Source organism: Manduca sexta, chromosome 20 (assembly GCF_014839805.1).
Source record: "Manduca sexta isolate Smith_Timp_Sample1 chromosome 20, JHU_Msex_v1.0, whole genome shotgun sequence".
Taxonomy (NCBI): Eukaryota; Metazoa; Arthropoda; class Insecta; order Lepidoptera; family Sphingidae; genus Manduca; species Manduca sexta.
The window spans coordinates 22,001-45,574 of record NC_051134.1 but is presented as its reverse complement, the minus strand read 5'-3'; the positions used below and the strand labels follow the sequence as shown (position 1 = coordinate 45,574).

At 36.6% G+C, this 23,574-nt stretch overlaps 4 protein-coding genes across 6 annotated transcripts in view; 2 read left to right on the top strand and 2 right to left on the bottom strand.

Annotated features, from left to right (window-relative positions):
* Nucleotides 1-3,303: 3,303 nt before the first annotated feature.
* On the top strand, nucleotides 3,304-11,079 carry LOC115449724 (phosphatidylinositol 4-kinase beta; the record flags this gene model as incomplete). The annotated part of the gene is given in 6 exon segments (XM_037440553.1): nucleotides 3,304-3,465; nucleotides 3,803-4,036; nucleotides 6,227-6,405; nucleotides 7,112-7,223; nucleotides 7,529-7,670; nucleotides 8,225-11,079. Coding segments are annotated over 6 exon segments (1,011 nt in total), but the record flags the coding sequence as incomplete, so codon positions are not given.
* Nucleotides 11,080-11,158: 79 nt separating this feature from the next.
* LOC115449725 (ATP-dependent RNA helicase DDX54) lies at nucleotides 11,159-18,641 on the bottom strand. Its single transcript, XM_030177605.2, is given in 14 exon segments — nucleotides 11,159-11,353; nucleotides 12,716-12,869; nucleotides 13,260-13,395; nucleotides 14,010-14,137; nucleotides 14,418-14,531; nucleotides 14,759-14,950; nucleotides 15,228-15,460; nucleotides 15,793-16,003; nucleotides 16,257-16,487; nucleotides 16,490-16,605; nucleotides 16,781-16,964; nucleotides 17,210-17,389; nucleotides 17,738-17,994; nucleotides 18,450-18,641. Coding segments are annotated over 13 exon segments (2,253 nt in total). The 5' UTR covers nucleotides 17,936-17,994; nucleotides 18,450-18,641; the 3' UTR covers nucleotides 11,159-11,177.
* Nucleotides 18,600-23,199, bottom strand: LOC115449727 (carbonic anhydrase 1-like). 3 transcript variants are annotated; one of them, XM_030177608.2, is made up of 6 exons: nucleotides 23,072-23,199; nucleotides 21,884-22,099; nucleotides 21,346-21,506; nucleotides 20,355-20,441; nucleotides 19,188-19,415; nucleotides 18,600-18,957 (listed from the first exon to the last, which is right to left on the bottom strand). In XM_030177608.2, exons 1-6 carry the CDS (start codon nucleotides 23,094-23,096, stop codon nucleotides 18,703-18,705), a joined length of 972 nt encoding a protein of 323 aa, XP_030033468.1. In that variant the 5' UTR covers nucleotides 23,097-23,199; the 3' UTR covers nucleotides 18,600-18,702. The 3 variants fall into 3 exon arrangements, with proteins under 3 accessions (XP_030033468.1, XP_030033469.1, XP_030033472.1); XM_030177609.2 differs by having other exon boundaries at nucleotides 21,346-21,479; XM_030177612.2 differs by having other exon boundaries at nucleotides 21,346-21,446.
* A 290-nt stretch (nucleotides 23,200-23,489) lies between these two features.
* LOC119189885 (MYCBP-associated protein-like) overlaps nucleotides 23,490-23,574 on the top strand; it is a 20,395-nt gene continuing 20,310 nt past the window's right edge. The window contains exon 1 of the mRNA XM_037440649.1: nucleotides 23,490-23,572. Coding sequence (XP_037296546.1) covers nucleotides 23,509-23,572 — 64 coding nt within the window. The 5' untranslated portion in view covers nucleotides 23,490-23,508. The remainder of the gene's footprint in view (nucleotides 23,573-23,574) is intronic.

Below are 23,574 nucleotides of genomic sequence, written 5' to 3'. Positions count from 1 at the left end.
TTAAATAGGTGCAATATCACATTCAAAATAAGTATATTATTAATTTAGATTAATATGCATATCAGCCAACAACATTGTTATTATTTGTGAGTGCGCCATATTTCACTATCTAGATCTTATACTGTTAATCCATACAAACTCAGGTTGGTGAACTTCCCGCATTGTTAGGAAAGTGGAACATAGACATTATAATTTGACGCCAGACTGGATAACAGAAATCGTGAATAACACATCAATCATTAGTTGCCATGAATTTTTGGACCAAAAATGGAATAATAAAATGGGCTCGAGAATTGGGAACATCACTATTATTTTAATTTATTGAAAAACTTACAGGAAACATATAGTATGATATACAAAACTAAGTTAATAGAAATTACTAACGCATAATACCATAAAAGTGTCCTACATCTGAGAAGTTATAAGTCTCGTCAATAGAAAATTATTTTATTTTATCGAAACTATCGATTAGTACACTATTGATTACTGTGAACATATTTACATCATGCCCAGGAGTGTATTGGGCTAACTACATAAGAGTGAATCTCCATTGCGCTCGTCATCCTTGACTTCAGATGATTTTCTTTGTCTATCTGACCCCGCAGTCTATACCGGGGGATACCTGTGAATGCCATACTGGAATCCCCCGACTTAGCAACTACAGGGGCTATGAGGAAAGTAGGAACGAAAACTGGGGAAGGGAAATGTTCAGCCCTTGTAGGCCCTCAAAAGTGTATTGAAAACCAAGTATACAGACTGGACTATGTGTCTAGGAGCGCGTTAAATGTCCCCCCGTGCATGGGCGTGCATTCGGCGTGGAGAGCGAGCGCACAAAAATTGTCACAGCGGGAGTAATTTGATGGTACAGTGCCATAATAATAATTTAGACAACTGTCCACCAACAAAAGTCACATATTGTTCCAAAGTCAAATCGTCTTCGGTTCTACAACTACAGTCTACCATTTTAATTTCATCTTGAAAGTCGTTGCCTTTGTGGAACGTTTATTATAGAGACGGTAATTGGAAAGGCTGTAATTGTGTTATACAATCACTGATGATTGGCTAACATTGGTTGACTTAATTGTGAAGGGATGTTGATAACAAAACGTAATTGAATCTATCTCGGTAATTAGAAGGCAGGAAACTTTTGATCAGATCATTAGCTTTAGTTGATAGTCATATAAAGGGAGTCTGACATGAGATTTTTTTGTTTTGTGGCATCGTGCTTACAATGCCGAAGAAGTTTTGCATTTGATTTCCACTGTATGTTTTTTAATCCAATAATCAAAAATGCATGCCAGTGTAGCGCATCAGTGTCTGATACGGCGATAGGTTTGCTCCTCATCAAATAGGACGGATTTAAGCCCGGCGAGAAATGTATCATCTACATCACATTTCAATATATTCAACACGTAGTTTTAGTCATGGGAACCTATTATTGAGACCTCAATTGTTCATCTATAGCTATTATACCTGTTGGTTCCCCTAAGATGAGATAATAAAAAAAAAATCACTGCTTGCGCCTTCGAGGGTAATCAATTTACGTATATAACACATACCCCGATTTCCGATGTTCATTGACAATTCACCCATTTCAAGAATTAGGTTAAACGGTACATTTTCGTCCGATTTGTGTACAAAAGTAGACTAACCGGGTCGTGCAGATCACAGAATCTGGAACGGACCGGTTTAACTCGCCTCCTTAGATACGAAGTGTTAACAGTACTAAAGTCCGCATGGCGATTATAATTATCATTTTTGTTCAGATAAAATGTACATGACGTCACGTGGATGGTTTAAAGTCGACTTTAATGTTTTGAGGTGGTAATTTAGATTTTATTCCCTTGTTGCGAAGATTATATTTAAATTGTCCGTTTGTCTCTAATTGAAATTTTTGGAATACTTGAGAAGTAATAAGCCTACGCGAATGTCATGCAAATACGATAAACATTTTACTGATAAACGTATATACGTTTTTGATAGTTGTGTTTGTCTTCATACGTTGAGTGGTATTTGGCATCAGAGGAATCAAAAGAAAGCGTTATATATGCTATAAAATCATCATCATCATCAGCCACGTAAAGTTCACTGCTGAACTTGAAATATATTGTATGAATATGACAGATGCAAATAACGGATTAGCAAAATTCAAAAGATGCCACTATTGTATCATATTCTATATTGTTCTATCCCGATACCCAGTGCAGGTATCAGGACGTGCAGTGTTCGTCTCGTGTTAAGCACATACGTTTAAAACGACCATAGAAAGTACCGAATTTATTACATACAATAAAGCAATAAAAGATATTAAGATAGCATACGTATGTATACAAGTTTATCATTGTCGTCAGCAAATTATCATGGCCATGCATGACTGGGCAAACATTTGACAGAAGAAATCAAGAATATACGTCTTTAAGAATGTCACGCTTGTTGTCTGAGGGGTAGGCAGAGGTGCAGGTGATGCATCAATAGTAACAACCATATTTGCATACGATGCTATACCTGATAGTGGCGTTAGACTGCGTAACGATGCGCCCTCTACGCATAAAAATATCGATTTTGTGTTGTTTATGTACAAAGTTGATATTGGATTGGCTAAATATCGTAAATACTCCTTCAAACATGTCAAGTGTGGTGACAACATAAGCCACATGCTCGTTGCCAACCAGACAATAAATGCCCTTTCTTACATTACCATAAATTTTGTTTCGTTTCGATTACAACTTCTGAACCTAACTCATTTACAGTAATTCATACAAAATAAACCGATTGGGTTTAGTCGCATATAAACCAGGGTCGTTGGCTTAGAATTCACACGCGGCCGTCGTCTCAGGATGTCCTGTATTGTTAGTAGCGTGAGAAGTCAAATAGACCAAGAGAAACGGTGAAGTTAATGATCGAGGTGCTTGACTTTCAGAATAGTGAGGCGTTGACTCCACTGAAACACCACAATTAACTAACATAATTTGTACAGGGTGTGGTCGTGTAGTTTAAAAAGGTTTTCTTTATCAAGATATGAAGGCGACTTTTAAGAACTGGTCATAAGTGGAATAATTATTGTTAGAAACTGTTTTGCGGCCTATTTACAGAAAAAAATTGCGGTTTAAAGTATTTTGTAGACGGAGTAAACTAGGCATTATATTTACATTTCATTGGAATTGATTTTTATTGCTATGGAGAACTAGTGATTCATAATTCCTAATGGCGTTGCTATTGTTTGGTGATCGGGGCTCTTACCATTTGGCGAGCGAGTTGTTATCATCAATTTAGTAATAGTAACGGATAAATGCTTGTCCTCAGGTATCAGCGGTGTCAGCCCTATCGACATCGTCGTGCGGTTCAAGGGAGTCGGTGGCCGTGGGCGCTGGTGAGGTGAGACGAAGGCTCGCCGACGCGACGGCCGCGCCTCCGCCCAATGCCTTCAGGCACGACCCCGCCGATCCCTCCGCCACGGCGCTCAAGGTTTGCAATAGTCAAATTATTGGTGTAGGGTTGCCACATTACATACTTTTAAATGATTTAATGTATTACACGAAAATGTCTAAGATCTAGAAACGAAATCGCAAAGTAAAGTAGGGAAGACCAGCAATCAAAAGAAGTAGGATATTGTTGAATTATGGAGAATAATTTTTCGAAAATTCTACTATCCAAATTACCGTATTAAAATCACAACCACTATAACTCAGAAAACGCATTGCCGGTTATTTTAAAAGGTAGTGTTCCTGTTTGAAGTTTCACTCCGAGAACGTTAGAATAAACGATACCTATGTCATAACATTAGTTTCATACGGTCCCACAGGAATCATGGGAGAGCAAGTTAGCTCGGATGCGTTCAGTCTCCCCATACGGAGCGCTGGCCGGCTGGCGGCTGCTAGGGTGCATCGTTAAGGTGGGCGACGACCTGCGGCAGGAGATGCTAGCTGCTCAACTCCTGAGGCGGCTGCAGGCGGTGTGGGGGGTGGAGCGGGTGCCGCTGCGCCTGCGCCCCTACGACATACTGTGCCTCGACCGCGAGTGCGGACTCATACAGCCGGTAAGATACTTTAGAGATTTTGTAGGGGATTAGGAAAAGGTAATTATGGGATGAATAATTATCAGTGTTATTTCATGATTTTCAATTTTGTAAGGAATTTGAAAAAGGAATTATTGAAATAATTATTAGTGTTATTTCATGAGAGTTTGTGAAAGACTGTGTTACCTCGGTAGAGAAGAGCTTGTTTTTTAAGTAGTAAAAGCTGTAGACGAATCAAAAATCGTCAGTAGATGATGTAGTAATTTAAAATTAAATTTAAAAACGTTACAGTTTTAAAATCAGGCTGTGGAATAATATCAAAGCATAATTGTCTATTTCCAATTACTAGTTTTTCATTGTGCCACTGTGTGACTATTTACGAATACCATTAAGTTCCTACTTAAACAGTAGGTATGTATAACATTTTGTTTTCTTCAGGTTATTATAAATTCGATTGTGTACATCTTCATTAAAAATCAACGATTGTACTGTGATGTCACAGTATAACACACGATTTGTGAACCGGTTTCAAAACACAACTCGTATGTGGAAACAGAATTTATGATGTCGTTCACCCACATAGAAACGCAACGTTCAGATCGTAATCACATGTGGATCAATAGCCATTAGCATAACAGTTCCAATGACAATAATAATAATATCAGCCCTGTATTGTATACTTGCCCACTGTTGGGCACGGGCCTCCTCTACTACTGAGAGGGATCAGGCCTTAGTCCACCACGCTGGCCTAGTGCGGGTTGGTAGACTTCACACACCTTCGAAATTCCTATAGAGAACTTCTCAGATGAGCAGGTTTCCTCACGATGTTTTCCTTTACCGTTAAAGCGAACGATAAATTCACAAAGAATACACACATGATTCTAGAAAAGTCAGAGGTGTGTGCCCTTGGGATTTTAACCTGCAGACATTCGTCTCGGCAGTCCGTTCCACACCCAACTAGGCTATCGCCGCCAATGACAATAAGTGGTTCAATAATTAATTGAATACGTTGTCTTTATTGCTAAACTTAATGGATTTGCTCGATGTCCAGTGTTGGGTAAGCTTTGCCAAGATTCGATGATGTGTGGCGATATAATTTTTTGTTGGAGGGATATATTTTATATCCGCTCGGATAGCGACCACCGTACACAAGGTGTTAAAACTCGCCATAGTGGCCCACGTAAGTGTCGCGTTCCAGGATCAGTCTGTGTATATCTGGTCCCAGCAGGCCGGCATAATTCTGTCGACTGTCGAGGTGTAATCATCTCTCGTCGACATTCTATTGGGCCCCACTCGACTTACCATCAGTCGGGTCACATTGCGGTGAACTTATAAAATAAAATCATAAAAGTCAATGTTCCATCGACTTTTCCATTAATTACCTTACCATAACAGGTTTTAGAATTATTTTAATGTTAATTAAGTTGGCATTTTGTTCCTAAAAATGAATTAGGATAAATCTAAAAATATCAATGTCGTAATATTTTTATGTTCTGATGTAAAGCAGTAATATAAATAATGTACAAATAAAACATCATAGAAATACATTAACGAAACAGCTATTATTATGTGTTGTTTCATTCGGTAAATGTCAGCAAAAAAAATAACGTCATGAACACGAAAATTTCGTCTAAATGTAGTGTCGAGGTCTGTAAAGTATTATTGTACAATCATGGTAAATTGTTATTGTACGACTGTATATTATTGATTGCCTGGGTGGCATATTTGTATTGCGTGTGCAGTACGACATGGCTCTGAAGTCCTGGTTTCGATTCCCAGTCAGGCAGTGGTATGTTCTTCTGCTCACTATCAGCCCGGAGTCCAAATTTGTGTGTGATATGGCGATAGGCTCGTCCCCTATCGCATTACGGGACGGAGAACGCAGGCGAAATGTGGGTGGTTGCACCGCTGCCTACCCCTTTGAGGATTAAAGCATGTTGTGTGTTTATTATTGATTTTGGTAATAGTGCGCGGATATTTTATTACAGTATAGAAATTTTAAAAGAATAATGAGTTTGATCCAGAGCTAGCTTCTAAACGTTTATTTTAGTGTACTTCTTAGGCTCAAATATTAGCTATTATTAGACATAATATTGATTGTGAAACAATCAGTATCGTTGATGTCACAACTTAGGGGGCAACCCCTTTTTTTTTCTTCATTTATGATAGTTCACAACGTTGTAATTATAATATGACTTATCTTATCACCAGGTGCTGAACACGGTGTCGTTGCACCAGATCAAGAAGCAGTCGGGCAAGTCGCTCCGGGCGTGGTTGGAGCTGGAGCACGGGCCTCCCAACAGCGAGGGGTTCCTCAGGGCGCAGAACAACTTCGTGGAGTCCGCCGCTGCGTATGCGCTCACCAGCTATCTGCTACAGTTGAAGGATAGGTGAGGAACCACCATATTTTTTTTATTGGCTTAGGTAACTTCACCGCACCTGATGTCAAACGTATAATTGCCGACGAACGACTTGAGAACACTACCGTGTGAGGCTTTATTTTTTAGTGTAGCTTACACTTGCGTACAGTAATAATTTAAAAAAGAAATGGTGCGGTTTAGTTGTTTGCCGGCTATACTTATAAGTGGAATAGCGTCCAGATAGAGTATCGACTAACGATGTATGGTTGTCTCTAGCCATTCGATACAATTGTACCTGTTGGTTCATTGGATATACACAGGATGATCCCAAAACGCGACTCTGTTAAGCCATTATGGCGGCTTTCACATGGTTGTGATCCGGGCGGTACAAATATTCTACCATCAGCGATATTTTGTTACTGGGTATAATTAGTCTCCGATTTATATAATCTGTTATGGCTATTGTGTTTTGACTCGATATTATTTCTTTATTTATCGCAATAACTTAATTGTATAATTACAAACTTAATTTGTCGTAAATCCCATTCATGACTAAACTTCTTTTTTGCTGCTTTAAAGGTGTCCTTATTAGGCATCTTTAAAGCAGCAAACACAACTTATCTCGCTGAGATCTACTATTGTAGATCGTTAGATACTTCTTGCATACAATATATCATCTCATGATGCATAGATGTGTGGGATAACGCGACTAATTCTATTTTTATGTTTATTCCAGGCACAATGGAAACATTCTATTGGATAGCGCAGGCCACATCATTCACATTGATTTCGGTTTCATATTCTCTACTTCACCCAAGAATCTCGGATTTGAGAGCTCGCCATTCAAGGTTAGCATTGGAGATATATTATCTTAATTAATCTTGCGTACATACTTCTACATTTTTTATTCCTCTATATTATATGACATTGAAATATTGTTTCATTTTTTTAAAACAGCCTGTACGTTTTTTTTCGTGTGAATTCGTACTTGTTTATACGTAAATACATACATACATAGCATCATATTTCTATCTTATAGTGTATAGGCAGAAACAAGAACCACTTCGCTCGATTCTAGCACACTTCTTTCTCCACTTTCATCAATCTCATTCATTCAAACGTGTATGTATTTATTTGCATTATTCGTTTCCAGTTGACCCACGAGTTCGTGGAGGTGATGGACGGCGAGAACTCTGACATGTTCCAGTACTTCAAGATATTGATACTGCGCGGACTGATCGCAGCCAGGAAACACTGCGACCAGATCATACACATCGTTGAACTCATGAGGATGGGTGGGTTAATGTTTTATATTCGAGTAGTAGGTTTTTATAGCAATTTAATTACAGGCAACATTGGACCCTATAGGATGTAAATGTAGTCTAAACGAGAGTAGTGTAGACTCGTAATAGGCTAGTTTCATCATAAGTTGTTTATGGTAAAGTAACTACAGACTACATTGGACTGTATAGAATCTAAATGTAGTCTTAATGAGAGTAGTGTAGACTGTCCATGTTTGAATATAACGATATATTTTTCTGAGGGTATATAGTGTAGCCAACACTAGAAACAACTTATTGGCGCAAGGTCGCTCCGTGTATCTCGCAGTCTCGATATCCAGTTGAATAAAAAATATATTCAATCCACTCCTACAAGACAATTATGATATTGCCAACAATGCACATAAAATGAATTAATAATGGCGTGAAAATAATTAGTTTTATTTTAATTTGAAAAACGAACGAATGCTGTCTGTGCCGTGTCCGAATAAAAAAAAAACGTTAGTCTTATGTCCCTACAAAATAGAACTAATTCGCAGGTAAATAATTGTTCGTTTTTATAATTCCAGGCGGTCAGCTAGCCTGCCTCCGCAGCAGCAGCGCGGTGTCGTCGTTCCGCGCGCGCTTCCACCTCGGCCGCACCGAGCCGCAGCTGCAGGCGCTCGTCGACCGCCTCGTGCGCGACGCGCTGCACTCCATCTCCACGCGCCTCTACGACAACTTCCAGTACTACACCAACGGGATTCTCTAACTACTGACGACGGGCTGACCCGACAACACTATGCGGTCGTGATGAACCTGTGTGGCGTGTAAAACAGCAGTGTACGAATAGGCCGGCAAAACTGTGGCAACTGGCGAGAGATAATCGTCAATCGCGACCCTGGATCCCACTCTATTATCTGATACATTGGAGTCAATTGCCCGTAAAGTTTAGTATGGTGTTGTTCAAGAATGTCGATGAGAAACGCCCTAAATTATGCCCGAGCGTTGGCTTGTATCTAATTTCAGTTTGATTAGAATCGAGAGTGGTTGTGACTAACTTCACTTAGCAAGAGGAAATTAGCGAGTTGTTTTATTTTTGGATATCGTTAAAATTACCGTCAAATGTATACCCATTTTAATACGGTATATATTCTTATAGATTGGAAGTCTGCTTATACCAATCATATTTTATGGAATGAAAAAAGTGGCTCAAACTGCTGTGAAATTATTCATGAACAAGGTTTATCATGGTCGCATAGTAAAACCAATTGGTTAGGTTATATTAATGTACCTGCTCTAAATAGGGATTGCGATAAAACTGTTTATTAGTCCGTTTGGTGAGACTTTCAAGTTAGAGATATAATAAAAAAAACTTGGCAAGAGAGGTACTTGGTTCGTGACATACACGTCGACAAAACCAACTATCAATATTTACAAGTACTCAAAGAACAAGCTCTTACAAAAGAGATACTCGAAGTTGAAGACATGATACATATTAAATATTTTAGTGTAAAGAACAATAATGTAAATTGTTCGTGTGTTGAAAGAATTTATTGTTGCCCTATATTGAAATTATAGTGTTAAATATATTATTAATACTATGGTGTGTTGTAAAAGGGCATCGGGACGGAACAAAAGAGTATTTTGAGTAAACATTATGTCGAAATAATATTTGTTTGTAATGTTTATTTTTATGTGAATGTATTGTTTTGCGTGTAATACAAACTATACAATTTGTAGACGATGTTAATAAAATCAAATGTGTAACATGTAAATAGGTTCACAGAGATGCGTAGTCAAATTATTATTTTCTTACTTCAATCAGGTCAGAGACGGTCTAGTGATTCTTGTGAGACTTCCAACGTTACTAAATTGACACGCGTTACATAATTAACACATAGATTATCCGTGACGTTTACGCCTTCATCGGTTTATATTAATTTGCATGTAAATTATTGCTTATTTCGCGTAGATTTTTTGTAAACATAAGTGCCATAATCCACTGACAACTGTATGTTTTTACTCATCGTTTATTTTGCTCAAGCGAGTGCACCGTCACACCTCTCATAACGTTTGACCCGTCCATTGTAGTTACTTTGTAGAACTCACTAGTGCTTTACGAAATACACGTTGACAATTTCCATGTATAAAGATACTGTGCGCATATAAACGTAATGAAATTCCAAAATTGTAAATAGTTTAAAAAAAAAGTATATATTATGATAATTTTCGCAATGAGAAGACTGATTGTTCAGGCATGAAAAGTGGTCTAGTGTTAGGTTTCTTATCCGATTAAGTTTAAGTTTTACCTTGTATATTAAAATATTAATTGTGTACATGTTACGTGAATGGGGTTTGCAGTTTCCAGTGTGAATGTAAATGACGCGTTGGAATAGTACTTGCGTGCTAAAAAATCATAGTGAAAATTTGTTATACGGCGTCTGATACGACATCTGACGCCGGAGTTTAGACGAAATATTAAATTGGCATAATATTGGAATATATACATTGTATGAATGTTGTTGTATATGGGGGGCGAGGACGGTCAACATTCTCCGATACAGAAGTCAGTTTCATTGATTCCGGAATAAATTAAAGTTGTATGAAGCGTTGACAGTTATAACAAACATCTCGTGTGCAGTTGTGGTTTATATTTAATTTCGTTAGTGCGATCGTAACGAATGTTGCCAAATTTTATGAGATCAATGTTGCCTCCACATAGCAAGATTCTTCTATTTTTCGATCTATTCACGAGAATACAGTTTTTTCACTCAATATTATAGTTACGAAATGTTTGAAATAAAGTTAAGAATCTATAACAATGCTTTTATTTTATAATACGAATGTAATGTTCGGGATGGTGTTTAATTTTGTTAGCGGCGGCTTTGATTTGCGGATGTTTGTGGCGAATTGTGAAATTATTAGCATCGAATATTCGATAAAAAATAATGAGCAAATTTATAAATGTATGCAGCGTTTGAATATTCGAAAATGTTAATGGATGTTGTGAAATGATATTAGCGTTATACAAAGTATTTTTTATTCATTTATAAAATATTTAAATGGTTCCAACTTTAAAGTTTTTAATGCTAATATTATTTCAATTAATAATGTTTAAAAATAAAATTAATTGAATTCAAAAGGACTTAATTGTGTGTGTGATTGCTATTGTGAAGTTAAAACGTATATAGATAGTGTATAATATGAATATCTGACGTACCTTTAAATATATTTACTGGTGTTTAGTACTCGTTCGTTGGAGCATAGTTATGAATGTAAATAAGTTTTCGCTTTGCGGTATGATAGAGGATTCTTTTAAGAGTTACTTTTGCATCCAAAGTCCAAAATTTCCTCAAAATTAATTCGAGTTATTTATCAACATGTACAGGTAATTGTAAGTATGTTTATCTTAATTTTTTAAATATACATAATTATGATTTTTTGTTTGTGTTTTCTTTTCTACTTTTATTAAGCATTTCGAAATTTTATAGATCGATGAGATATAAAAATAAAACTACTAATTCAAATTCACTTCAATGTTTATTTCCTTTTCTTCTTCTTGTTGACTTTGTACTTGAGTTTCTGTTTGACCTTGTCCTTGCGCAGGCGCTCCTTTACGATCTGCTGCTTGTCTCTGAATTCCTTGGATTTCGCCTCGGCCGCCTTCTTTGCGACTCTCTCGTTGTGTTTCACCCAGTGTGGACGGAATTCGGAAACTAAACAGACAAAAAATAATATCACAAATTGTCTAAAAACACATTGATTTCGACAAATTGATTCAATTGAAGATTTTTTTGTACAAAACATTAAAATAAATTTTAAAGTATAGACGTATTTAATGTCAAATTCACTATACAAAGACAGTCTAATGAGCCATGTCCATACGAGATTTTACTCACTAAATCGATTTAGATACATAATTAATGAGGTATTGACGCCTGAATAGGCAGTAAGGTCATAGACTACTTTTATTTTTATACATATACTAGCTTTTGCCCGCGGCTCCGCCCGCGTTATAAAGTTTTTCAGGCGAAAGTTTTCCGTTATAAAAGTAGTAGTTTCCCGGGAGCCTATGTTCTTCCCAGGGTCTCAAACTGTCTCCATACCAAATTTCATCTAAATACGTTGGGTAGTTTTTGAGTTTAACACGTTCAGGCAGACAGATGCAGCGGGGGACTTTGTTTTATAATATATTTTTTTGAACTTTTTAACAGTAATAATTCCATCATACACGGTTGTTGCATAATTTTAACCGTTTACATAGCGCACGCAACGCAAGCTCTCAAAACTAATAATTTTTCCCCGTTTTTGCAACATGTTTCATTACTCCCTCCGCTCCTATTGGTCATAGCGTGATGATATATAGCCTATAGCACTCCGGGATCAAAGGGTTATCCAACACAAAAATATTTTTCAGTTCAAACCGGTAGTTCCTGAGATTAGCCGTTACTGCTCCGCTCTTATTGGCCATAGCGTGATGATATATAGCCTATAGCGCTCCACAAATAAAGGGCTATCCAACACAAAAATAATTTTTCAGTTTGGACCGGTAGTTCCTGAGATTAGCCATTACTGCTCCGCTCCTATTAGGTATAGCGTGATGATATATAGCCTATAGTAATCCACGAATAAAGGGCTATCCAACGCAAAAATATTTTTTTAGTTTGGACCGGTAGTTCCTGAGATTAGCCATTACTGCTCAGCTCCTATTGGGTATAGCGTGATGATATATAGCCTATAGTACTCCACGAACAAAGGGCTATCTAACGCAAAAAGAATTTTTCAGTTTGGACCGGTAGTTCCTGAGATAGGCATTACTGCTCCGCTCCTATTGGGTATAGCGTGATGATATATAGCCTATAGCACTCCACGAACAAAGGGCTATCCAACGCAAAAAGAATTTTTCAGTTTGGACCGGTAGTTCCTGAGATTAGCGCGTTCAAACAAACAAACAAACAAACAAACTCTTCAGCTTTATATAATAGTATAGATTCGTTACAAAGTGAATTACCCTCATGTGACGCCATAGGCAAAAGCTAGTAATACTATAAATGTATCCAACAATGAACGACACTCACCAGGTTTCTTCCTGTTCACATCTCTAGCCTGATCATCATCATCGTCGTCATCAACGGCGGCGTTCCGTTTCTTCCACTCGTTGTAGCGCCCACTGCGGTAGGTGGCGGGCACGCGGCCGCCGCTCTCCGTGCGAATCATCTTGCGACCGCCATCCTGGAACGTGATTCCTTGTGTTAGTATGAATTGTTCATTGGAACAAAACAACAGTATAGTGAAATATTTCTCAGGGTTTTAATACGAATTATTGCTTGTTATAATGGATAGTGATCACCATTCTCAAGTCAATTCTATTTACGTAAGATTTTTTAGGCGCATGTTGAAGAAAGTGTTTCACATATTTTCTAAATCCATACAAAATATTTTAATTTTCTCCCAGTCATTGAATCTAGGACTTTCCACTCACAACCTAAAATTATCAAACCATGATAACAATACTATCATTTCTATCACCTAACAAAAATATATTCGATTTTTTTCATGAAGTTTTTTAAACCGCCAAATTAAACACAACTTTTGACTGTACACCATACGTAAGGTACTCACGGGGTCGACGTGCACCATCTTCTTCCGCTTGCGGTCCCAGCGCAGCGTGGCGGCCCGGCTGCGCGCCGCCGCGGCCGAGTCGGCGCCGAGCTCCAGCGCCGCGCTCTCCGCGCCCGCGTTGAAGTTCACCGCCATGCTGGGGACGAACGACGCATTAGTATTCAATATGGCGGGCAGTCTTCGAGTACACAGTAATTACGGTAGATGTACTGTAACCTGGCTTGTCTGTCATCTGTCACAACTCTTGATTCTCCTACCCCCATGAATTTCGTATGCCTACGCTTTATTGTACTTGTAGTTATTACCAAGACATTAAACTGTATAAGTCACTTATAGACCGGACATTAGGGGCAAATCCTTGCTCCAAATTTTATTACCAATTGGTAATAAGTCGCTAATGTGCGTAGTAAAACCGTGCTTATCATGATATGGAAAAAATATGATGCATTTTATATTGTTTTTTTTCTATTTCACGGTAGGTTGAGTAACCATCACATAAGCGCAAAATTTTTGTATGAATATTTTCCCAATGCCCGCTCTATGTAATCTTAGAACTCTGACTTATTATGAATAATAATAATATCTTACTTTTACTCGATTATCAGACATTGAAATTAAACTAGTTTTACAGATTTTATCACTTCGTGGTTATAGGGGTGGCCAGCTTAAGAACCAATATTGTGCTAATTCTTGTACAACCTCACTGAAAACCAAAATTTTAAACAATTTACCATAAATACCACCACTCACCCCATTTCAGTATGTTGATCACTCGCTTGATGTGGAATATAATTTTCATCACGTACAACTTCTTTCTTCTTCTTGCCAGCGTTTTTGTTCGACTTTTGTCCCATATCTTCTACCAAAATACCTGCAGCCTGCATATATAAATCGCATTAATGAGTATGTCTTAAAATAAATAAATGCAATGAAATAGTTTTTATGAAATATTGTTATGAAATTTTCTGTCTCACCTGTGATTTTTTTGTTTCTTTAATTACATTTGTAAATAATATATAGAATGAATGTAATTAGACAAACACAAAAGCAAATGAGACTAAACGCTTTCGTTTCTTAAAAACTATTTCGTTACGTACATTTAATTTGAAAAATATTCTAATATATGTTAATAAATAAAACATGTACTATTAAAATTACCTTTAGTTTTTTGTTGTCTCTGATTTTGGCGACCGTTTTGCCGTGAGCTTGCTTTTTAGCTTTCATAGCTAAATACGACGGAGAATCGTTCTTCGCCGAGAGTTCCAAAATTGTCTGAAATTTTAAAGAATAGAGTACTTTCATATATTTTTTGAGATACATAATATTATTTAACCTATATTACAAGTACAGGTACATTTTTTTTTAAAAAAGAACATTTATTTAATAACTCTTAGTAGATTTTATGACACAAAGTGGGTCTTATATTTTAGTAATTAATTATAATAAATTAACGTTCGAGAATATCGTAGGTATATGTGTCATTTAAAAACAACACTTACCCCCTTAGGCGTATAATTCTTAATCTGCTGCACCATATCCACTGCCTTGTCCATGTTGTCGTCGACTAGGAATGGGTGCGTCATAGTTGGAGCGTCGGTAGTCTTGGCTCGCTTGTTGGCCTCGGCGGAGGCTGGTTCTCGCCACTTCACGTATTGCTGCCACCCACGTGAACATGTGCGAACTGCCTCTTCCTGATTGATTCATTACACAAATTGCATATTATATTGTATGGTTATTAGAGTTACGAAGAAGTCGAAATTGGGAGTTTATTGAAAAAATATATTCGCTGTTGGACTAATACTCCGAAATATTCAAACTGGAAATACATTATTATTTATAATAACTTCTCATTAAGTCTTAACCAAAGTAAAAAGTATGTTTTACATAAATAACATCAAACCAATACAATAGTTTTATATTTAACCATAGAATCACAGGTAAACATAATACATTGCAAAATCTACTCACAATTTCGGAATAATTCTTCTCCCAAGTGACAACGTCTTGGTGCCGTAATTCCAACTGTACCGTGGGCATGGCTCCCCACACGCCACTGGGACACGTGGGTCCGTTGGTCTCGACACTGGCGGGGGTCAGCAGCTCTGCTCCGAGGAACAATTGCAGGTCGAGCAAGTGAGCGATATCCTCCGCCGCTATGAGAGAGAAGGCGCGTCCGGCCCTGCCCGCGCGGGCACTACGACCTGGGGATTACATACAAACAATATTCACTACTGTTTATGACTACTTACTGTACTAGTCAGAATTGTCCGTTACAGGTGACTGTTGTCTTACAAACATTTAATGGTATCAATAATATTTTGTAGTTCACAAAAAATTGTATTGTGTGAACTATTTCGTTATACATAGTCTCACTTAAGTATTTGATGATAGTTCTTGTACAATATAGATAGTTGTTTGATACATAACAATTATTTTGCAAAATTATAATACACTGATTTAAAATTGCGGTAGACCTATGTCACAAAGACAATGAATGAAATAAATCTCTATTAAACTGAATTAAATTACTCACCAACTCTATGCACAAAGAGCTTTGGTTTGGCCGGGAAGTTGTAGTTAATGACGGTGTCGAGAGCCGGCAGGTCGAGACCTCTCGCTGCCACATCTGTTACTATCAGCACTGACACCTTCTTGTTGGTGAAACGGCCCAGGGCTATCTTTCGGGCAGACGGATCGAGGCCGGAGTACGCATATGTTGACGTTATACCGGCTTGTTGGAGTATCTAAAATGAATAAATGATTATAGTATGTTAGTAAGTATTTAATATAGATAGTACTACAACATTGCAACATATTTTCTCTCCATAATTGATAATATCTCGATTGATCCATTTGGCATCAGATCCAATGTTGATTTTGCTGTGCTAGAATATAAAGTGGTTGTTCAAGTACTAGATTTTAGCACCTACTAATGAGGGATACTACAAGATAATTATTTAACAATAAAACTAAATACACCATAAAGGTTGTACTTACCAAATGCAAATATTCAACATGATGTCTAGTAGCTGCAAACACCACTGCCTGTGGTGTCTCTGGAGTCAAAACCTTATCCAATAACAACAACAATGCAGCAGTTTTCAATTCAGCTCTCACAGATATCCATCCCAGCCACAATGTTGAAGGTAGTTTCCAGTCAACATCCAACCTAATGAGCATTGGGTCAGAAAGACCAGCTCTTGCAAACTCCACCAACATTTTTGGGTAGGGGTTGCTGAGAATAGCAAAGTTTGACGGCTTGATGGTAACCGAGCGACAATTTCTTGCAGTTGTTCACCAAAACCAAGCTCAAAGAGACGGTCAGCTTCATCAAATACTACAACCTCTGTGGTAATAAAACAATGTGTAATTAGTATATAGTGTAATGTTGTACATTAGTATTATTAACGCCTTCAAATTTAAGAAAATTTCACTATTCAATTGGTGCTATTTTTTTATGTCGCTAACATATTTTTCTGATGAAATATCCAACTTTTTTTAAAATAAACTCCAAAACTTACTTATGTTATCCAACTTCAAACTCATTTCAATGCAGATGTGCAAGAAACGTCCAGGGGTTGCGACCACTATATCTGGAGCCTTGCCTGACATTACACTGAACTGCTGCTCTATTGACTCTCCACCAAGTATAGCTGCTGATGATAAGCCCGTAAACTTGCCTAACTCTCTCACAAATCTTAAAGTCTGAAAATATACATTTGTTGAATTTTACAATATTTTATCACTAATTACAAATAACAGCAATTTGTTAACTTGTTTAAAATTTATCACAAAGGCTATTAAATTTCAAGGTTACATTATTGGGCTAGGTATCAAGTATATTCAAGTAAAAATGACTTATTTTGAGTTTCAAAATAATATAAACACCCTTTTAGTAAAAAGTAATATACACAAATTTAATGAACATTGAATTTCAGAATATGAATTACCTGCAAAGCCAATTCCCTAGTGGGTGAAAGAATGAGAGCCCTTAAATTCTTCCCTGGCTGCGGTTTGCTGTTGGGTGACAGTAGCTTTTCCAATATAGGTAAAACAAAAGAGGCCGTCTTACCAGAACCAGTGCGGGCCATAGCCACCACATCTTTACCACTCAAAGCTAAAGGTATAGTCTGGAAAAAAATTTACACAACATAGTATGCATCAGAACCTTCAGAGATGGTTGCAAATACATAGGCTATCAATTGTAATTATTAACCAAGTCTTTTGTTCCACATATTGAAAAAAAAATAGATGCCTTGTCAGGTTGTGAGATGTGAGAAAGGGTTAGGTAGAAAAGTAAATAATACAATAGAGTATTAGAATGATAAGTTACTTTATAATGTTACTTTATGTATACGTTTTAAATTGTGAAAGCTATTGTTTGGTCACTAGTCAGGTAAGTTCGGTCATGGACGTCACGGAGTTTTGTTAATCAAATCAAAATATAAAAAATACTAAATTGTCTTTATCAAACTTACCTTTCGCTGTATGGGAGTGGGCTGTTTGTAACCCCTTTTTGTAACACCTTTTAGCACCGGAAAACTTAATCCCATGGACTGAAATCCACCCGAGCCCTTCTTTTTCTTTTTGTTAGTCTGCGAATCATTTTGTTCCGTATCTTCTACTACGGCATCGAAGCCTGGGAGTTCATCTCCCAGTTCTTTAGGTTTCAACATGTTTTGTTACTTAATCTCATTAATATATTAATTTTAAATATTCGTCACACCAAAATAACCTACAAGCACGTTGCAGTTTTGTTATGACAGATTGACAAATAAGTAATGACTATTTCTTGACATTTGACCGTTGACGTTTTGCATTTCAGAACGAATTTTGTTTTTTGGCCATTTACCAACTTATACCAATGAATAATATACCTACGTTAATTTTCTACCCTATTATTACAGAATAGTATATTGTATTTATTTTGAAGTAACATTTAGTTCTATAATTCCACGGCACTATAATATTATGTTACAATAGGGGTAAGATGTATAAAAACGTATCGAATCATCGTTAGAAGACCGCAAAACCGTTGATAGGATTTGGATAAAATTTGCCGCAGTGATTGATCATACCTTAGATTAGGGTATGAGCTAATTTTATTCCAATAATTTCTCACGTAGGTTTTTTTAAAATGTAGATTTTTAAATGATTGGGCTTTTTTTAGTAAATAGCTGCGAGTAATACCTAGTAGTACCAAAGTCGAATAAATTGAGCACAGTGAGGTGTGGTGGAGGATTTTTTGAACAAAGTGTATAGTACCCTGTTGATACCCGCGTAACAAAAAGCCATATTAGAAAGTTTGTTAAATATTATCAATTCTCATTAAAACTTTTGTTATGCAGAAGATTTATAATATACTGTATAAGCATGTAGAATTTGATCCAAAAATAATTGAACACTATCGCAGGTCTTTTCAACCAGCATTAAAGGAATATAATTATTCCTGGTGCTCATCTTCATTTGGAATCATATATGCATTTTGCGGTGGTAGCATCCACGGATTTGCTTGATACGCAGGTGACAGAACAGAGATAGAAGGTTCTGGAATCCTCGGTATAGGCAGCAGTGAGTTATATTTATTCCAGTGCGGGTTGATGAAAAGGACATGCCTGCCTTCATTATTCTGTAATGGTCTGAAATTCCGTAGGTTTGGCTCATCCCATGGATCCCAAATTTTTCGGAATTCTTTCATCTGTAACATGGATTTTTTTAATAAACTTGAGCAAACCTATAGTGTGTACCTACCATTCCATAAACGAGCATTATTGATTGCGATGGTACCATTGTATTGAGGTTGCCGAAAAAAGAGATATTAAGCTCGTTCGAGGACCCATGGCATCCTCTCAAGTACTAGCGCTCGGGTGATCGACCCCCCCCCCCTTCCTCCTGTCTCCCTCTTTTCCATATCTATTATGACTATACCTGCTCCAATGAAGCGAATAGCGTGACTCTTGGCACCAACCACCTGACTACATAAGTTTCACCTTTTGCTGTCTTTAAACCACCCCAGTACAAAAAGTAGTCTTCGTAAAACATCGGCATCAGACGAGACATCGGATACGGGCCGATTCGTGTGCTGGTCTGAGCCTCTTGTATTCTTTGGAAACCTTCTATCACCCAGCTTAAGCGATCGTCTGGGTTAACGCCGTACTGTGAGAGAAAATTACGTTTTTGAAAGGTTGTCTTTAGATAATTCTACTTGTTTTTTTTTTATTGCTTTGAATGACGAGACGAGCCTACCATTCGTCTGATGGTAAGCGATACGACCGCCCATAAACAGTAGAAACACCATCCAACATCTTCAATTACAAAGTATTGCTTGGTATTCCACTGCGCTCGCGATCCTGAGACGTAAGATGTTAAGTCTCATTATGTCCAGTAGTTAGACTGGCTACAGTGTCCTTCAAACCGGAACAAAACAGTGACTACACACTGCTGCTTGGCGGCAGAAATAGATATTACGGTGGTACCTACCCAGGCGGACTCTCACATATGAGACCTACCACCAGTAAATGGTTGTACATTAATTCACTGTATTGTATTTATCCCAGTGTTAGGTATAATTAGTCTAATTAATATGTGAAATGTAGATGTGCTAATAAATAAATTGACCAATGAGCAGCAAGAAGAAGGTAGACAAATATTTAGATACAGGCAGTAAATGTTATACTTAATCAATGCCTAATGTTTTACTTTTACGTGATACAAAATCATGAATTGCAGAAACTCTAATCGAATTTATATAAAACAAATAACTTGCTAGTTAATTGGACAAACTCAAAATAACTCTAATAGTTTGTTTACAAATTGATCCTGATATTAGTGAATACTGTAGGGATTTTGGATTATGAAAAGGTGGAAAACTTCTATCATAAATCGGATTATTTTGTTTATCTTTCATTTAAACCCTGTTACACCATATAGATGGTAACGTAGAGATTATATTTTTGATGTCTTGTATGAAGATTGATATGTGAATGATCTAAGTTTTTCTTGAAAATGTTTCTCATCTCATTGTCTTGGCGGCTGTGAAAAATAAGGTTTAGGGTTCAATCGACAGACCTATCACTTCTGTAGTTTAGTAGGTACCTTTATCATATAGCAGACCATGACCACGCCGTCGGGATGTCGGAAGGCTTCCTGTTGGGTCATGTATTCAGAACGGAAGAAGGTAACCTGATATAATGATAGTAATTATTCTGCAAAGTTATAAGTAATTGGTATTATAGTATATCTAACTAAAGGAGGTAATGGTGGTGGTAATCTAACCAAAGGTATCGGAAGGTAGGTGATTCGCAAAACTTCAAAAGCCTATTTTTTGTATTGGGTTAATAATGTTTAACAAGTTACCTTCCAGGCAGGAGTCGTAAATAGTGGAATTAAGTAATTAAAAAGTTTTCATAAGAATTTCTAAATTCTTATAAGCGGATTTCTGGCGTCCATTGGGTCAACATGGTTAAAAATAACCAACTATCCCGTTCAATAACATTAAGGACTATTACATGAATATATTATCACCTACTTTTTAAAGTACAACGTTCATCAGAATTCATCTAGGATAGTGGAATAACATTAAAATTCAGTGCACGTCAATTGAATTATGACCGGTCTCCGCAATTACTAGCTGAACTACGGTAATGGAAGGAGCGTCCCTCGTGCAGTCACGATCGGGTGGTGCGCACATCACTAATTTGAATGTAAATTACTGACGGGATAAACTCAGGGTTCCTAAACGCTCGCCTTTAGTGTTTTAGATCGTTCTAGAATGCTAATTTTTGAGGCGAATAAGGTTAAATTTAGTGTCATCACTACTAATGAATAGTTAAAACAATCCTTTTTGTTACCAATGATATATGCCACTAATATGTTTGCTTCAATTTCGGTAAGGTACACATTAGGCGATTCGTTAGCCAATTGTGCTCTAAAAAAATCAATATTTCAGCAAAGCATCGTTTTATTCACCTTCATTCATTATGTTCATTTTGCGGCCGACGTATTTCTATCAATCCTTTCTTATACTTGATAGACAATTGTAAAAAAACAGCATAAAGTACTTAGTTATTGCAAAATCGTTTCAAACCTGCATTTCACCGGGATATCTTCTTTTGTCGACTGTATGGTCGCTTCCTTCAGTCATATCTGCACCCCAGTGGAAATGGATCTGTGACAGTATGTGCTTCTCTGCGAATGGACCGCCTTCTAAGTATGGACGTTCTGTTTTCCATTTTGCGCCAAATACAACTGATATTTAGTAAGGGTATTGTTTTAGTAGTTTTCAAGAAACTAGATAATAAACAAACGCCTGGATAGCATAATATTTAAACGATATAAATCGAGAAAGTTATTACAGTAAATTTTCTGTGAGTAATGACTAAATATCTTATATTCAAATAGAGTGTAAGTTCATAATCTGGAGAGGTGTGTAATGACGAATATAATTGAAATGTTCTATTTAGATTAATATAATTGGCAATCATTATCATCAATTAATACGTAGGTACTAAGGAATATTATTATGACACGCTATACCTTACCACAATATCTTCAATGAAAATCAGCCCCGTTAACCAATATCAAGTTGCATACAAATTATAAGTAAAAGTTTGTTAAGAACTCACTCGTGTACCCGGTGTTTGTTAGTTTAACTTTGTGCGGGTAAACGTCGAAGTTATACCACTTGAGTTCAGGGCACCAGTATACTGTGGAGCCAGTGATGGACACGTCGATCGGAGTCGGCAGAAGGCCTTCTTCTTGACTCCAATGTTGTATCCATTCTAATGTTCCAAATGGTGGGACGTATTTCGCTTCTTCTGTTGTTGCTTGTTGTTCTTCCTCTAAAGTATTTTTAATGCAAGTCACTTATCGGATGGTCAATATCTATTCATAAATTGTGTCAATAACATTCATTTTTTTTTAATTACAAATCTTTGCATGGCGCTGTATTGTGGTTATTATTCTTACATTTTGGGTACCTACTATTTGAGAGATGTCATTAATTCCTACTAGATAAGCATTATAAGAATAAATCCTAGTAATGATATTGGTTGCAATGATTTTCCGGGACATGCATGTTGAAGTTTATAGTTTTCTATAAATTATCTGGGTGTTAACACGATAACTAGCACTGCATATTCTTTAACTGACGCCAGACGAATAAATTAAATTTCTAAGGGTTGTGAACTTTCGATGGTATCAAATTTACATTTGAAATACATACTTTAAATCATTTCTGTAGCGTGAATAATTAGTAGCTTTGGGACGCTATATTTTAATGAGAAAAGGGAATAAAACAAAATGTTGTCACAAACACAATGATTAACGACGCAAAAGTGAAAAAAAGTACTATAGAAATAGTTTTTAACTCGAATAATGATGGATTCGATAAAACCCGACTCCAGTTGAAATGAAATGTTGAACCGCATTTTATGTAGACAGACAAATTAACACTCAAGAATCTTACGTTCAAGAGCATTATACATAAAGATCTTATTCGACACGATTCATAATGTAAATTAGGAAATAGTTTAATAGGTAATACTTTAAGTAACTTTAAGTACAAACCTCTTCCCAATAAGTACGTTATTTGATCGTTTTAATTAATTAACTTTTATGTTGTATGCAAGTAAAATATGATCTAAGGTTGTATGAGTGAAAGAACAAAAAGTCATCCTACGATTTAATTAATTTATTGAAAGCTCAGATAGGTATGGCAATTATTGTTTAATGTTTATTACCTCTGTGTTTTTTTTTTATTGCTATATAGTTAAAAGTATTACCTATTGTAATTTGTAATAGCTATTAATTACCTTTAGGTGGAGGCGCAATTGGCATTATTACACGAGAAATTTAAGTCCAGAATTTCTAAGTTATTTGGAGCTAAACTGATTTACGTTTACATCTTGAATAAATATGTGTCTTTGTTTCCAGGATTCCAGTGACAAAATATGTCAATTGATTTAAATCTATAGGTAAAGGAAAATCAAGACCTTTTTACGGTAAAACTACTTGTTCTTAATATTCAAATTGTCAAATCTTTATTGTCAAGTTTATCACTTACAAAGTCTTATTCATAGCTTATGTAGGTAGAAGTTTATATAACACTTTTTAGTTTATCGAAACATGACAAACAATATTACGAAAAAAAACAGCGATGAAGTTTTGGAAGTGACATCCGTCAAAATAATAAACGGTTCAGAAATTTATTTATAGTTAAAACTAGACCTACTAACAACAGAACTGAACCATGCAGAACGATCTAAAGCCCGAAGATAATGTACCTAAAACAGAATCGGATAATGAATTACAACAT

Excerpts from the sequence above, each read along its gene's own strand:
- LOC115449727 (XM_030177608.2), bottom strand. The coding sequence starts at position 23,096 with ATGCCAATTGCGCCTCCACCTAAAG. Across the intron at positions 22,100-23,071 it reads AATTGCGCCTCCACCTAAAG|AGGAAGAACAACAAGCAACA; the intron begins GTAATTAATAGC and ends AAAATACTTTAG. Across the intron at positions 18,958-19,187 it reads TATTCGCTTCATTGGAGCAG|ATGAAAGAATTCCGAAAAAT; the intron begins GTATAGTCATAA and ends TCCATGTTACAG.